At 40.8% G+C, this 14,422-nt stretch overlaps 2 protein-coding genes across 2 annotated transcripts; both read left to right on the forward strand.

The window, feature by feature from the left end:
* The first annotated feature begins 5,240 nt into the window (after positions 1–5,240).
* On the forward strand, positions 5,241–8,699 carry LOC103928212 (probable 1-acylglycerol-3-phosphate O-acyltransferase). The gene is made up of 9 exons (XM_009337223.3): positions 5,241–5,518; positions 5,827–6,063; positions 6,675–6,721; positions 6,868–6,986; positions 7,074–7,234; positions 7,786–7,895; positions 7,979–8,078; positions 8,190–8,313; positions 8,411–8,699. The coding sequence occupies exons 1-9, from the start codon at positions 5,298–5,300 to the stop codon at positions 8,534–8,536; spliced, it is 1,245 nt and encodes a 414-aa protein (XP_009335498.1). The 5' UTR covers positions 5,241–5,297; the 3' UTR covers positions 8,537–8,699.
* Positions 8,700–9,574: 875 nt separating this feature from the next.
* LOC103928223 (probable LRR receptor-like serine/threonine-protein kinase At4g36180) lies at positions 9,575–13,274 on the forward strand. Its single transcript, XM_009337231.3, has one exon. The coding sequence runs from the start codon at positions 9,738–9,740 to the stop codon at positions 13,173–13,175; it is 3,438 nt and encodes a 1,145-aa protein (XP_009335506.1). The 5' UTR covers positions 9,575–9,737; the 3' UTR covers positions 13,176–13,274.
* The last annotated feature ends 1,148 nt before the right edge of the window (positions 13,275–14,422 follow it).

The raw sequence follows: 14,422 nt of genomic DNA on the forward strand, positions 1-14,422 counted from the left end.
TGAGTGGAGGTTCTGACATATTGCTTTCTCTGTCATTGTCTTGGCAGGTAAGAACAAGGACAAAGGAAAGGACAGGGAGATTGCATGATATGAGATACTCTTGCTCTCGTCCCTGATGATATGAGATATTCTTACTCTGGTGTGACTTGTTTGTAGAGGTATTCTCAGAGAGGGGGAAAACTGAGTATTTCGACATACTTTGTGAAAGATGCATTCTCGGAGATGAGGAAGAGTTAGATATTTTTCAGTTCTGCCTTGCCATGGAGGACAGAGGTTGACATATATATTGATTTTCCAATAGCAGGTAGTAAAGCTGTGTCTTTACTCTTGTCAACAACTGCGGTGTAATTAGAACAGTAAGATTCACGCGTTTTCAACTTTATCAGAAATCTTTGACAAAGTTGCACGTGATATCCAAGAACTGAGATTGTGTCTGAGAAATGTTGACAGACGTCATGCAGGGAAATCCAGCTTTTGAGATTCGAAAATCGGTGTCTCTTCGATTTTTGAATAAGTGGTCCTGTTGTCCCTCCTTTTATAGAGATCAATTTTTGTTCAGTAACACTCAGAAAATTGTTGCCTGCAGAAATTTCCCTTTCTTGTACTTCTGAGATTTTATCTGACTTCCTTCATCATTTCTGAAAATGGCTTGCCCATCTAACATTTGTTTAGATTTGAGTCTCAGGATTGATACAGACGAGCAGCGTCAGGATAACAAATGGCGCCCGTCCTTCTCAACTTCTAATGGTCCTCTTACGGTTGGGGACTCTGTGATGAAGAATAACATAACTGCTATAGTGGTAGCCAGAAATCTTCTCACTCCAAAGGACAACAGAATCCTTTCAAACCGGTCTGATGAGGCGGCCGTTCAAGACTCATTGGCTCTCAGTGTTCAATGTGCGGGCTCTGTATCCAATATGGGCCAGCGTCTACTTGCTCGAACTCACCAAGTTGAATCATTAATGGCTGAGGTGGCAAGTCTTAGACAAGAGATTAGAGGGCTCAAACATGAGAATAGAGTGTTACACATGCTTGCAAATAATTACTCTACGAGCATGAAAAGAAAGCTCGACCAGCTACTAGAATCCGAAGGTCGGACTCAAAATGACAATCGGGGGTTCGAGTCTTTATTCCAAAGACATCCATTGTCTTAGCTGTATGGAGTTCCACCAAGTATTGAGACTCCAAATAATCAACTTCTGGTGTCTTCCCCTTCTGGGGTACTTCCGAGTACTGAGGCTTCACATGAGTAACCTTTGTGAAGGTTCATTTCTGTTTGTTTGTTTTAACTCATGTGTATGTAATTTCTCGGAGATATTAATAGATAAGCTTTATTTCATTCAGTGTATTGTGTTAAATACAATAAAGCATATATTTCACTAAGATGTGGTACTTCTGGACCAAATATCAATTTATCTTTACTCTCGCGAAGATAAATGATCATTCTTTGTGTCTAAATCATTTGAGTATTCAACTCATAATCTTCAATTCATACGATTCTTTAATGTCATAAACATCGTGGATAAGATTCGTGTTGGCATATTGTTCGATTCTGCAGTTCGAGACAATATTTCTCTCAACACTTTATAATCTTTCTTGACTCTTCAGGAGTCCCAATTTAATATCATCAACTCTTGCAAGAGATTTTAGTATGTTGCAACAATACCATAATGAAAGTACTCACTAAGGCAATTTATATCATACATTGGTATTGAGTACATATTTCATGCTTTACCTTTCCGGGGCTTTCTTCAAGCAATTTGAATCCTTCAGGGATTTTCTACATTTCATGACACATTTTCCTTTAGAATTTATACAGAGCAATTTGCTTCCATGTATATTTGAGGGATTTACTTATGGAGATATGATGTGGGCGACTCATAACCCTTCGTATATAATTCTCCATTCATATGAACTCCTTTACAACCTTGTGTCATATCATGTGAATGTATTTCATGGTATTACAAATGCCCATATGTAACCTTCTAGGTTCAACATCTTTTGGCTATTTGTATTGTATCCAAATATATAGGTCTATTTTTCCACGTTCTTACAAAATTGTAATGGAATTGCCTTTCTCCATTTTGGCCCATAATTTTGTTGATGGAAAAAGAACGGGACTCAATATCACCATAGCTCATTGATGAATTTAGTAGCTACTTGTAAGAACCAAAATTACCATTGGTTATCATCAATTTGTGATCCCATATTCTCATGTACATGCGCATGCATAAAAGCTTTTCATTTCTTTTGGGATATCCATTGCCTCTTCAAGGGCATTACACTATCTCTTCCAGGATAGTTATAATTTATAGAATGCGGATCATAACCTCCTCTTGAGCGTTATAGAGCTTGGATTTTAATCTCCACTTCCGGTAGTTGAGTCATTGGAACCTATATATCTATCATGCTTCATGCATGAGACATCAATATTCCCATGTCCGCGGAGTGACCTTTTCGGGACAAGTATCCTTGCAACAACTGTTATGCGTCTGGCATGTGACAGTTATGCAATAGTTCAGTAGTGCCATATTCTTCTTCTTTCGAAGGACTGAACCTTTTGAGTCTGAGGATCTGCCACGCTTCAAGCGTGTAACAGATAAATCATTTGCTGCCCTATTATTTTGTCCAATAGGGACATTAATTCTTGTAGGCACACTTGCAGCAAGTATATGTGATTTTATCATTTTCGTTGCATCATTAAATGCATCTGGCATTTGATTTGCATATCGTTGCATCATTCAATTATTCTCACTTTGCTTGTATATTGATTGCTTCATGAATCAAAATACGACAAATTCTCTTCGTTTTTCTAGAACGGTTTTTTCTCATCATTCTTCTGGAATGATATTTGCTTATCGTTCTTCTGAAACAAAGTTATTTTCTCCCCCTAACGGCAGGAAAACTGTCTTATCAAAATGACAGTCCGCAAACCACGCGGTAAATGTATCCCCAATCAAGGGTTTTAAATATTGAATGATAGATAATGTTTAACATCAATGCCTAATCCGCAATGATGCTTCATTTCAGTATGTTGTGGCAGTGCAATAGACACATAGATAACACAACCAAAAACTCGTAAATATATAATGTTTGGCTGGTTCCCAAACACGAGTTGTACTGAGAAGTATTGATGGTTGTCAACAGGTCTCAACCAAATCAATAATGCATCATGTAAAATGACATGTACCCATGTAAAAACGGGCAATTTTATTTTCGTGAGCAGAGCGCGGGTAATCTATTTCATCCGCTTAATAAATGCTTCTGCTAAACCATTTTTGAGTATGGACATAAGGAACTTCTGGTCCTTATTTAATAGTCTTACAGACCGAGACTCTTATGACTTTTATTGCAATTAAGTTGAGGTACTGCGGCACTTCAAACTTAAGATACTTATCAAGGAACTTTATGTCCTAATCTTGAGGATCAAGGGACTTTATGCCCGATCTTTTTGTTTGATGGAACTTCAGGTCCAATCATTTTTATATGATGAGGATCAAGAAACTGCAGGTTCTGATCTGATCAAGGAACTTCGGGTCCAGTATGTACTCATAGTAACAAAAAGAAGTACAATAAATAAATTAAAGCAATAGGCGGTAATTCCAGCCATAATGAATAAATTGCATTTAAGTAAATAAAGCTTGTGACAGGGGCTTTAATTCAGCACCATTCACATAAATCAAAACTTAAAGCAGTAGGTGGTAAAACCGTCCATGATAAATAAATTACTTTAAAGTAAATAGAACTTGTGAAAGGGTTTTAAACCAACACCAATTCACATAAATAACAAGAAGTATCATACCTCATTTTATTTATTGTTTTTCTTTCTTTTGTCAGCACTTATTCAAGCTTTACTTTTCTTATTTCTGTAGCATGGTGCCATGCACCAACATAAACCATTTATATCATTTTGACTAAATGGTGTCATGCACTATTCAAATCATTTTATATATATATATTTTTCTTATGTTGCAGTCAACATCTTTTTTTTTCTTCTTCACATGTGCCTTGTCATTCTATCAATCCCCATTTTCTATCCTTCCTTCTCTGTCTCTGCCAGTCTCGAAACGCAGGGCCAGTTGGGTAGTTATGGAGGTTGCCCAAATTCAATTCAATCCAAAAAAAACTACTAGAAACTGGCGTTGTTCTTGCATGACCCAGGGAACATGTCATCGTTAAGCAAGAACTTCCCTACAGAGACATAGATGACAGTGGGGTTGACGGAGGCACAAGAGAGGGAGGCCTGTGTGGATTCATTCTTGCCATCACCATCTCAAACAACCAAGTATTCATGGGAGTTCTCAAGATTTGTTGAAAACAACGTGATCTGGGTTTCCAAGTCTGATGAGATTCTTCTGGATCTCTGGAAACCAGTTGTCAAGTACGAGTTTTCTCATCTCGTGACGACTTCAGGTCGTAAATTTCAATTCTCATCGGAATTCAGTGGGGCGCTTCTGGCGCAGTGGGAAAGACGAAAAATGGACATACCTTTTATTCTGTGAGATTTTAGATGATGGAGGTGAGAGGTGGATAGTGCTTCATCGGATTTATGGCGTTGTGCTTTCCACTGACATAAGAGCTTCTCGTGCTGATAACGTGTTGTAAAATCGACGATGTGTGTACAGTGGAATAAATAAAACAAGACACAAAATTTACGAGGTTCCTCTACAGTCAGTGTGACTGGAGTACGTCCTCGGGCAGCAGTGATGCTTTTATTATAAATAGGAGTACAAAGATAACTCTATGTATTCTCTCCTCTCCTCTTCCTCTCTTTCTTTTTTTTTTGCTATCTGTTCAAAGCATACGGAGTGCTCTATTTATAGAGCAACTCCAAGCACACATCTTTGACAATATAACTTCCTTTATCTCCCAAGTCAAGATTAACTGCACGGGCATTGAAAACCCACCCAAAGTCTGCAGTTTCTATGCGGGCATTCAATACCCACTAGACTTTTCAACAAGAATGGCTTTTGGAAGGTTAAAATAGATGTTTGGCATAGCACCACCAAACAAGAAATTGTGTGTGAACTCGGAGGCTTTCGTTCCTGTTTCATGTGGGCCTCACAAGGCTAAAATTTACGTCATCGCCAACGTCTTTACTCGAATCACCGTCAATGCTGACGACTGATCCAGAATTTAACACGTGTCCCGTATCAGCTTCGAAGAAACGAAGCTCTTCTGTCTCCTTCCGTCGGAGTCGAAAAAGCGCGAAACATTGGCAAAGAATCGGCGTATATATAAACTTTCCGTTATTAGTCGCAGCCAAAAATCAAAGTTTCCATTTGTTTTGAAAGCGTATGAACCTGCGTAGAATTTCGTCGAGAATGGCCGGCGAAGTCAGCAGGTCCGCCGAGCAACGAACCTCCCCTGCCGCCGTTGCTGCAGCCTACGAATCCGATGCTGTTGCTGCTGCGGTTAATCCCAAGTCCAAATCGTTTTGGCCCTCTGTCCTCCGTTGGATCCCTACATCCACCGATAAGATCATCGCCGCCGAGAAGCGCCTGCTCTCTCTTGTCAAGTAATCCACCTCTCTTTCACTCTCTCTCCAATTCGTTTGATTGCAGAGTTGTGTTAATTTGTTGAGCAAATACTGAAACGGAAACTAGGAAATTTGTTAGTTTGTGCCGTCATGAAGTTCTAATTTTAAGGATTTTTCTGAAGTACAATTGTAGTAAGAACCTTAATTTGGAGCTGAAGTTGGCTAATTTCTCAAATTTCTTATCAATTTTGTGTGTTCAAACCGCAACTCTTAACTTTCTTCAATTTACTGAACGGTTGAAAAGGTTGAATTCTGACAAAATAATGGGAATTGCTTGAATTTCGCAGGACTTCTTATGTTCAAGAACTGGTGAATATAGGATCTGGACCACCGGGCTCTAAAGTCAGGTGGTTTCGATCCAAAAGCAATGAAGAAAGGCTAATCAACACGGTTTCATTTGACAGCAAAGAGAATTCTCCTACTATTGTTATGCTTCACGGATACGGTGCTTCTCAAGGTTTCTTCTTTAGAAATTTCGATGCCCTTGCCAGTCGGTTCAGGGTCATTGCCATCGATCAAATAGGGTGAGCAGATTCTTAACGTTGATTGTTGAATTTATTCTTTGTTTGCTTAGTTTTTTAACCCCTCTTGGAAGTTATTAACTTTTACATGCTTTAAGTTATTCCTTGGTGTGCAACCCATCCTAACTACTTTGTGAAGATAATAAGATATCCTTTTGTTTTCAGTTGTAATGTTAAAACTTGTACATGTACACCACAGCGATGAACGAACATAATTTTACAACTCTTAAGTAGTCTAACTGATGCTTAAGTAGTTGTGTTTTTGTACCAGATGCTTAGTCTTGGTTCAAGATTAAACTCTCTTCTTTTCTATTTTTGGTGTCTGGTGCTCCGGAAACATTTCTTAAATAATTACTACAGGCTTTGTTGGGATACAAATTTTTCTAGCTCTGAGTCCGCAGGCTTTTATTTTGGTGTTCTCCGTTGTAGTTCTACTGTGCACTTGGTTTCTTTTCCTTCTGGTGTCGAAAACTTTTTAAAGACACACAACTTCCCTTTCATGTTTGATACCAAACATTTTTAACCTTTTGTAGTTCCATGTTAGATGGTGCTTTTCGGGGTGTATTTCTGTAATATATTTTGTTCTCAAATCCTTGGTTTAATGTTATTTACAGTTGGGGCGGATCAAGCAGGCCTGATTTTACATGTAAAAGCACTGAAGGTAATTTTACTCTGGCGTTATATATTAATCTTTGTGCCGCAAGTTATAACTTACTTTGACGGTGGTCAAGAGTTTTTTTCACTATTAATCTGTAAGATGGACAGTATAACTTTTCCAGAGTAATTAACTAGCAACTGGTAATGCAGAAACTGAGGCATGGTTCATCGATTCCTTTGAGGAATGGCGAAAAGCCAAAAACCTCAGCAACTTTATATTACTTGGACATTCAGTTGGTGGGTATGTTGCATCAAAGTACACTCTGAAGGTATTTGCTATCCCATATATTTACTTGAATCTAGGGATAATGGTGGTAGGTCTGGTATTCATGGTCGTAATTTTTTTAATATGATAGCATCCAGAGCACGTTAAGCATTTGATTTTAGTGGGACCTGTCGGGTTTTCATCGGAGTCAGATGCATCCTATGAGAGGCTTAACCAATTCAAAGCAACATGGAAAGGAGCAATTTTCAACTATTTGTGGGAGTCTAATTTTACTCCACAGAAGTTAGTCAGGTAGATACATATTTTCCGTCCTCATACAAATGTCAATACGATTTGCAAAATCATATCATGCATGGTACATATTATCCATTTCAATCATTTTTGTAGGTTTCTGATATGGTAGTTGCACACTTTACAGATGCAGGTTGCAACATGTTCTATGAACCTGTAATACTAATTCTTTGGAAATATTATTCTTTTGCATTTATTTGAAACAACTTGAGCTTCCCACCTCCACTCATACTGATTTCCCGTGCTTCCCCTCCTCTCTCACCCTTCTCCTGAGAGGAATAGACCAGAGGAAGCACGGAGGCATGCGCACGTTTCTGTTTGTTTTTTAAAATTATGATTTCAAGTTGTGTGGTGCTTTTGTTCAAATTGTCAGTTTGGACACGAAGTACTTTTTCTCATTCACACCATGCGCATTTTGAGCCATTGGTGCACTTTGAAATCCATTTCTTCCAAAGATTAGTGATGGATCAGAGATGAAAGAGAGAAAGAGGTGGTTCATGTTGTGCTTTCCTTAGATCTTATGTTTGTGTATGTTTACCTTATTTTTGCAGAGGGCTAGGGCCTTTGGGTCCAAATCTCGTTCGGAGTTACACTACTGCCAGATTTGGTTCTTATTCAACAGGGACCGCACTAACTGAAGAGGAATCCCGACTTCTAACAGGTAATGTAAGGTCAATTTATTTGTGCACAGAACACACTTATCCAACTTTTAAGATCTTGATGGTTGCTTTTTTATAATTGCAGATTATGTGTACCATACTTTAGCAGCCAAAGCTAGTGGGGAGCTGTGCTTAAAGTACATATTTTCTTTCGGAGCATTTGCTAGGAGTCCCCTTATACAGAGGTCTGATGATACTAATCTCTTTACTGAACATCAAAGAATAGTTGGAAGTTTGTTGTAATAAAGTTGCTTTGCGCGAATCATTTACACGGAGTCCTTTTCTTTTATGTACAGTGCATCGGAGTGGAAAGTGCCGACTACTTTTATTTACGGATATCAAGACTGGGTGAACTACCAAGGGGCTCAAGAAGCTGGCAAAAAAATGAAGGTCCCATGTGAGATCATTAGGATTCCGGAAGTATGTTTCTCTCTGCCTTCTATTTATCCACGCAGTTGTTGTCATTAATTAATTTTTTGATCTCGATGAATAAGGTTTTCCTGATAAAATATTGCAGGCTGGGCACTTTGTATTCATAGACCAACCCGAACGATTCCATTCAGCTGTTTTTTACGCTTGCCGTAGATTTCTTTCGCAGGGCCCTGAGGTTGAATCCTTTCCCGAAGGTTTGACAGCTGCCTGAAAAGTGTACTTAGTTTCCTGTTTTTTTTTTGGGTACAAATTAGACAGTCCAACTAGTAGTCTCTGTATCTTTGATACTCTTTGTATGCATAAGTTCCTACCTCTTAGTGCAAGATCCGCAGTTTACATTAATAAAGGAAACCGAGAGGGCAGATTTACTTTTACCACCATTTTTTGAACCTGTATTCTGCTGCTTTCATCACGGTGGGATTCAGAGAGTTAAAGGCCATAAGCACCTGTGGAGGTATTCCAACTTACCTCTAACCGCGAAGCAACTGTGATGGTATTTCAAACCGATCAAAAGCATAAATGATTCTTGCATTATTCTATTTGTTCTTATCTCTTATTTCAAAGTTAAGTTATTTGATGAAGCGACTAGAAGTAGAAATGTAAGGAGGTGTCTGAAGAATAGAGAGAGAGCGTAAATCATTTCTCCTTAAAACCTACCATATCAGTTGTCATGTTGTAAGTCAACATATAAGATATTATTTGATTGTGTTAAAATACCGTCGCAATGACTTTTGGTTGTGTATACGTTTGAAATTTTCTCCCGCCAATCGTTGTCTTCCCCTTCTTTTCCCAGAGTCGTCATGGACATCATCATTGACCTTTTTTTGCGGGGCCTCCTCCAATTATTACACCCATTTTTCTCTCTCCTCATTTTTTATTCAAACTAAAAAGAAAATAAATAAATAAATAAAAGGGGAAGTCCTGAGATTTGCTTTTCCCTTTTTTTGTCGCAATCTTCGTCCAAAAGTACGAAAGACTTCACCCAAAAGAGACTATCAGCTTGTTCAAGATTCAAACTTTTTGACTCTAACAGCGGACAAGTACGTACCTTTCCACGTGGCATCAGTTCATTTGCCTGGTTATGAACTTCCCATACATCTGGCCACACCATAACACACCACCACTTCAGTCATCAGTATGTCAGCATCACTCAGGAGCTCACACGGCAGTTAGAAACCCTAAATCTGTCCCTCTTCACTCCGCCATTTCTTTCCTCAGAGCAGATCTTCTTCGCCTTCTCATCTGCGGCAATGGCGGCCTCTCGATCCGACTCCGTCTTTCTCGATCTAGCTCCTCCCACCACCGCCACAAAACCCCGCCGCAAACCCAGCAGCATGCACCCCACACCCAGCATAATTAGTTTATAAACCTAGCACATTTTGCTTTCCAGTGCTCTCTCTCTGACCTCTCTCATGGCGACGGCCACTTACTTCTTCCTTTTCCTCATACAAATTGTTATTCCTACAATTTATTTCCCCGCCGCCTTAACGGCGGCTCAACGGCCGAGTACAGAAACGGCACTCTCCGAGATCCAAGCGTTAACGGCGTTTAAGCGTAACCTCCACGACCCTCTTGGCGCTCTCGACGGCTGGGATTCGTCCACGCCGTCAGCCCCGTGCGACTGGCGCGGCGTCGTCTGTTTCAACAACGGAGTTCAGGAACTCCGCCTGCCTCGTCTCCACCTCGGCGGAAGAATCACTGACCACCTCGCCAGCCTCCGCGACCTCCGCAAGCTCAGCCTCTACAGCAACAACTTCAACGGCTCTATACCTCCCTCTCTCTCCCAATGCGCTCTGTTACGGGCCATTTACCTGCATGGCAACTCGCTCACCGGGACTCTTCCGCCGGCGATTTTGAACCTCACCAACCTCCAAATCCTTAATGTCGCCCATAATTTCCTCTCCGGAAAAATATCCGGCGACATTCCGGTGAGCCTCTGGTACCTTGACCTTTCCTCGAACACATTCTCCGGTGAAATTCCGGCGAACTTATCTGCCGAATCAAGCCTCCAGCTGATCAATCTCTCGTTCAATCGGTTCTCCGGCAGGGTTCCGGCGACCATCGGAGGGCTCAAGAATCTTGAGTATCTGTGGCTGGACTCGAACCAGCTGCACGGTACTCTGCCGTCGGCGATTTCCAATTGCTCGTCGCTAGTGCATTTGAGCGCGGACGACAACGAGCTGAGAGGTCTGATTCCGACGACGATCGGAGCGATGCCGAAGCTTCAGGTGTTGTCGCTGTCGCGGAACAACCTGTCAGGGGCGGTCCCCGCATCGTTGTTGTGCAGTACTGCAAACAACGACTCCTCGTTGAGGATTGTGGAGCTCGGATTCAATGCACTCACGAGCATGGCTCAGCCGCCAGATATCTCAAAATGTTCGAGTGCAATGGGGGTTTTGGACTTAAAATCCAATCGGATAAGTGGCCCCTTCCCATCTTGGTTGACAAACGTGACAACAATTATGAGAATTCTAGATCTTTCTGGAAACATGTTTTCGGGTCAATTGCCGGCGAAGATTGGCAATCTTCTCCAGTTGCAGGAGTTTTGGGCGGCGAATAATTCACTGAGTGGTGAAATTCCCCGTGAGATTGTGAAATGTAGTTTGTTACAGGTCCTTGATGTTGAAGGAAACAGATTTTTGGGTCAAGTTCCTTCTTTTTTAGGAGGAATGAGGAGCTTGAAGGTGTTGTCTTTGGGTGGGAATTTATTCTCTGGTGCCATTCCGTCAAATTTAGGGGCACTTTCAAAGCTCGAATCTTTGGATTTGAGCAACAATAATCTGACTGGGAAAGTTCCAGATGAGCTCATGATGCAGCTAAGCAACTTGACTAGTTTGAATCTGAGTAATAACAAGTTTTCTGGTGAGATTATTAATGTTGGAGAGCTGAAAAGCTTGCAAGTTTTGAATTTGAGCAATTGTGAGTTTTCTGGAAGTGTTCCTGCGAGCATTGGCGGTTTGATGAAGCTTGAAACACTGGATTTGAGTAAACAGAAGCTTTCTGGGGAGTTGCCGATTCAGATTTTCGGGTTGCCAAATTTACAAGTTGTTGCTGTGCAGGAAAATCACTTATCAGGAGATGTCCCTCAAGGTTTTAGTAGCTTGATTAGTTTGATCTATCTTAACCTATCTTCCAATGCTTTTACTGGTGATATTCCTACCACTTATGGATTTCTCAACTCTTTACTTGTTCTATCTTTGTCTGGAAATCGTATTTCGGGTACAATCCCGCAAGAGCTTGGAGATTGTTTGAATCTTCAAGTCCTTGAGCTTCGCTCTAATCAATTAGAAGGCAAAATCCCAGGTGATATATCTCGCCTATCCAATTTGAAAGAACTCAATGTAGGTCAGAATAAGCTGACCGGTGAAATCCCAGAGGAGATTTCAAAATGCTCTTCTCTGACTTCTCTGTTGTTAGATGGGAATCGACTTTCAGGTCACATACCAAACTCATTGCCTAAGTTATTGAACCTCACAGCGTTAGATCTTTCTTCTAACAATCTGAGTGGCACCATCCCTGAGAGTCTGTCGTTCCTCGTCCCTAACTTGAAATACCTGAATTTGTCATACAACAACCTTGCTGGAGAGATACCGAAGCCACTCGGTTCTCAGTTCAATGATCCTTCCGTGTTTGCAAGGAATGGAGACTTATGTGGGAAGCCATTGGATAGAGAATGTGCAGATGTGAGAAGGAGAAAAAGAAACAGGTTGACTTTATTAATTGCGGTGGCTGTGGGCGGAGCTTTCCTGCTGGCATTGTGTTGTTGTGGCTATATTTACAGCCTACTGCGATGGCGGAAAAAGCTCAGAGAAACAGTAATTGGGGTGCAGAAGAAGCGAACCAGCCCTCGAACAAGCTCAGGGGATAAAAGCAGCCGGGGAAGTGGCGCTAATGGAGGGCCAAAACTCGTGATGTTCAATAGCAAGATCACGTATGCAGAGGCATTAGAAGCTACAAGACAATTCGATGAGGAAAATGTGCTTAGCAGAGGAAGATATGGATTGGTATTCAAGGCTATGTTTCAAGATGGAATGGTGCTCGCAATTCGACGTCTTACTGATGGTTTTCTTGATGAAGGTGGCTTCCGCAAAGAAGCTGAAGATCTTGGCAAGGTGAAGCATCGAAACCTGACAGTTCTACGAGGCTACTATGCCGGTGCTCCTGACGTGAGGCTTCTTGTGTACGATTACATGCCGAATGGAAACTTAGGCGCTCTTCTACAAGAGGCATCTCACCAAGACGGGCATGTATTAAATTGGCCAATGCGGCACCTCATAGCACTCGGCATTGCTCGTGGATTAGCCTACCTTCACTCTGCCTCAATGGTACACGGCGATGTAAAGCCTCAAAACGTTCTTTTTGATGCTGATTTTGAAGCCCATTTATCCGAATTTGGTCTAGACCGGCTAACCATAGCCACACCAGCAAAAGCTTCCTCGTCTTCAAGCACGATTGGCTCCCTAGGCTATGTGTCCCCCGAAGCTGCATTAACAGGGCAAGCAACGAAAGAAGCCGATGTGTATAGTTTTGGGATCGTATTGCTGGAGATATTGACCGGGAGGAATCCTGTGACATTTACTCAAGACGAAGACATAGTGAAGTGGGTGAAGAAGCAACTTCAGAGAGGTCAAGTTTCTGAGCTGCTGGAGCCCGGGCTGCTGGAACTAGACCCGGAATCTTCGGATTGGGAAGAGTTCTTGTTGGGAGTGAAAGTGGGGCTTCTTTGCACGGCTCCTGATCCGCTTGATCGACCATCCATTGCCGACATCGTGTTCATGCTTGAAGGTTGCAGAGTCGGACCCGACATCCCGTCCTCAGCTGATCCAACCTCTCTGCCTTCACCAGCCTAATTTTTAATCTCTGTTTTATTTAAAAAAGACTACATTATCTTCGTTCCAGCAGTTTTAGGTTTTTGATTAATTCATTTTCTACCATTGGTTTGGCCTTTATTCTTGTGTTTTTCCTAATTTTGCTCAATTAACTTTGACCCAACGGCGCCATGGGACCGCTCCATTAATTTTTTTTTTTTTAATTCTATTGAGCTTAGATCCAAACAGTCAGATTTCAAATTTTTAAAGGAATAGATTTATTTCCAGTATTCACATAAGTTATGAGCGCTGGTGAATCAAACGATGATGGCATGGGAGAGGTTGAAATTCCTCTACAAGGCTTCCCTGTCCTAGAAAAAGTAGACTATTGTAGTGAAGTCATCAACTTTCCTGACGCTAACGGTGGTAAAATTTTTATTTTAAACATGAGAGTGATTTACATGTCACAGGTAATAGTGTTAGTGTTGGTATTACATTGTATGCTTCACACAACGTGTATTATTGGTATAGAACTATATTGGCATGGGAATCACCGAAGCTGTGTATCTTGGATGTAAGTTGCTCTCCTAATAGGAAAAGGATCCTGGTCGCATCATTTTTCCAGGATCTTGCGATCGTGATCGTTTATCGTATATTGTACGATTAGAAATCATTTTTAAAATTTAAAATTAAATATAAATAGTATGTAACAAAAATTGACCACACAATGTACAATTAATAATCACCATCGCAAAATTCTTAGAAAAATGATCCTATTCTCGCCAAAGCTAATGCTCATTTGGGGTGAAGCACGTGGCTAGTCCTATAGAGGGGAAAGTAGCCGTTAAGATAGAACGTTCGCGAGGCACGTGGTCCCTTAATCAGATTCTTTGGGCCTTGCTTGTTAACCAGCACGTGGTTTTTTTTTTTTGTTTTTTTTGTTTTTTTTTTTAAGGTTGCTACCAGCACCTGGTCCCTTACCAACCACTTTGATGTGAACCAAGTAGGTTTTATTTTGTCAAATGATCTTTTACTACAGTGGTAGAAATAAGCTGAGTCCTTATATTATTGTGTGAGTTCAAACCTCATCGGTAGCTAATCTAATATCTACTATAACAAAATCTATTGTTTGACCAAAAAAAAAAAAACAAAGAGTTTTATTTTGAGGGAAAGGATTATCTTCGGATCCTTCCATCTAAATTTAGAGGATCCTTCAATTTTATCCGTTCAAAAGAAAATCAAATGACCAAAAACATTCAAACATCTTTGACGCCATCAGACTGAGAAGA

The sequence above is a fragment of a genome, unplaced genomic scaffold (assembly GCF_019419815.1).
Source record: "Pyrus x bretschneideri cultivar Hongxiangsu unplaced genomic scaffold, Pyrus_bretschneideri_v1 Contig1, whole genome shotgun sequence".
Lineage (NCBI taxonomy): Eukaryota > Viridiplantae > Streptophyta > Magnoliopsida > Rosales > Rosaceae > Pyrus > Pyrus x bretschneideri.

Bases quoted from the DNA above. Each gene is read 5' to 3' on its own strand.
- LOC103928212 (XM_009337223.3), top strand. From the start codon at position 5,298: ATGAACCTGCGTAGAATTTCGTCGAGAATGGCCGGCGAAGTCAGCAGG. The intron at 6,064-6,674 runs GTGAGCAGATTC...TGTTATTTACAG, and splicing joins ATTGCCATCGATCAAATAGG to TTGGGGCGGATCAAGCAGGC. The intron at 6,987-7,073 runs GTATTTGCTATC...TTAATATGATAG, and splicing joins CATCAAAGTACACTCTGAAG to CATCCAGAGCACGTTAAGCA.
- LOC103928223 (XM_009337231.3), top strand. From the start codon at position 9,738: ATGGCGACGGCCACTTACTTCTTCCTTTTCCTCATACAAATTGTTATT.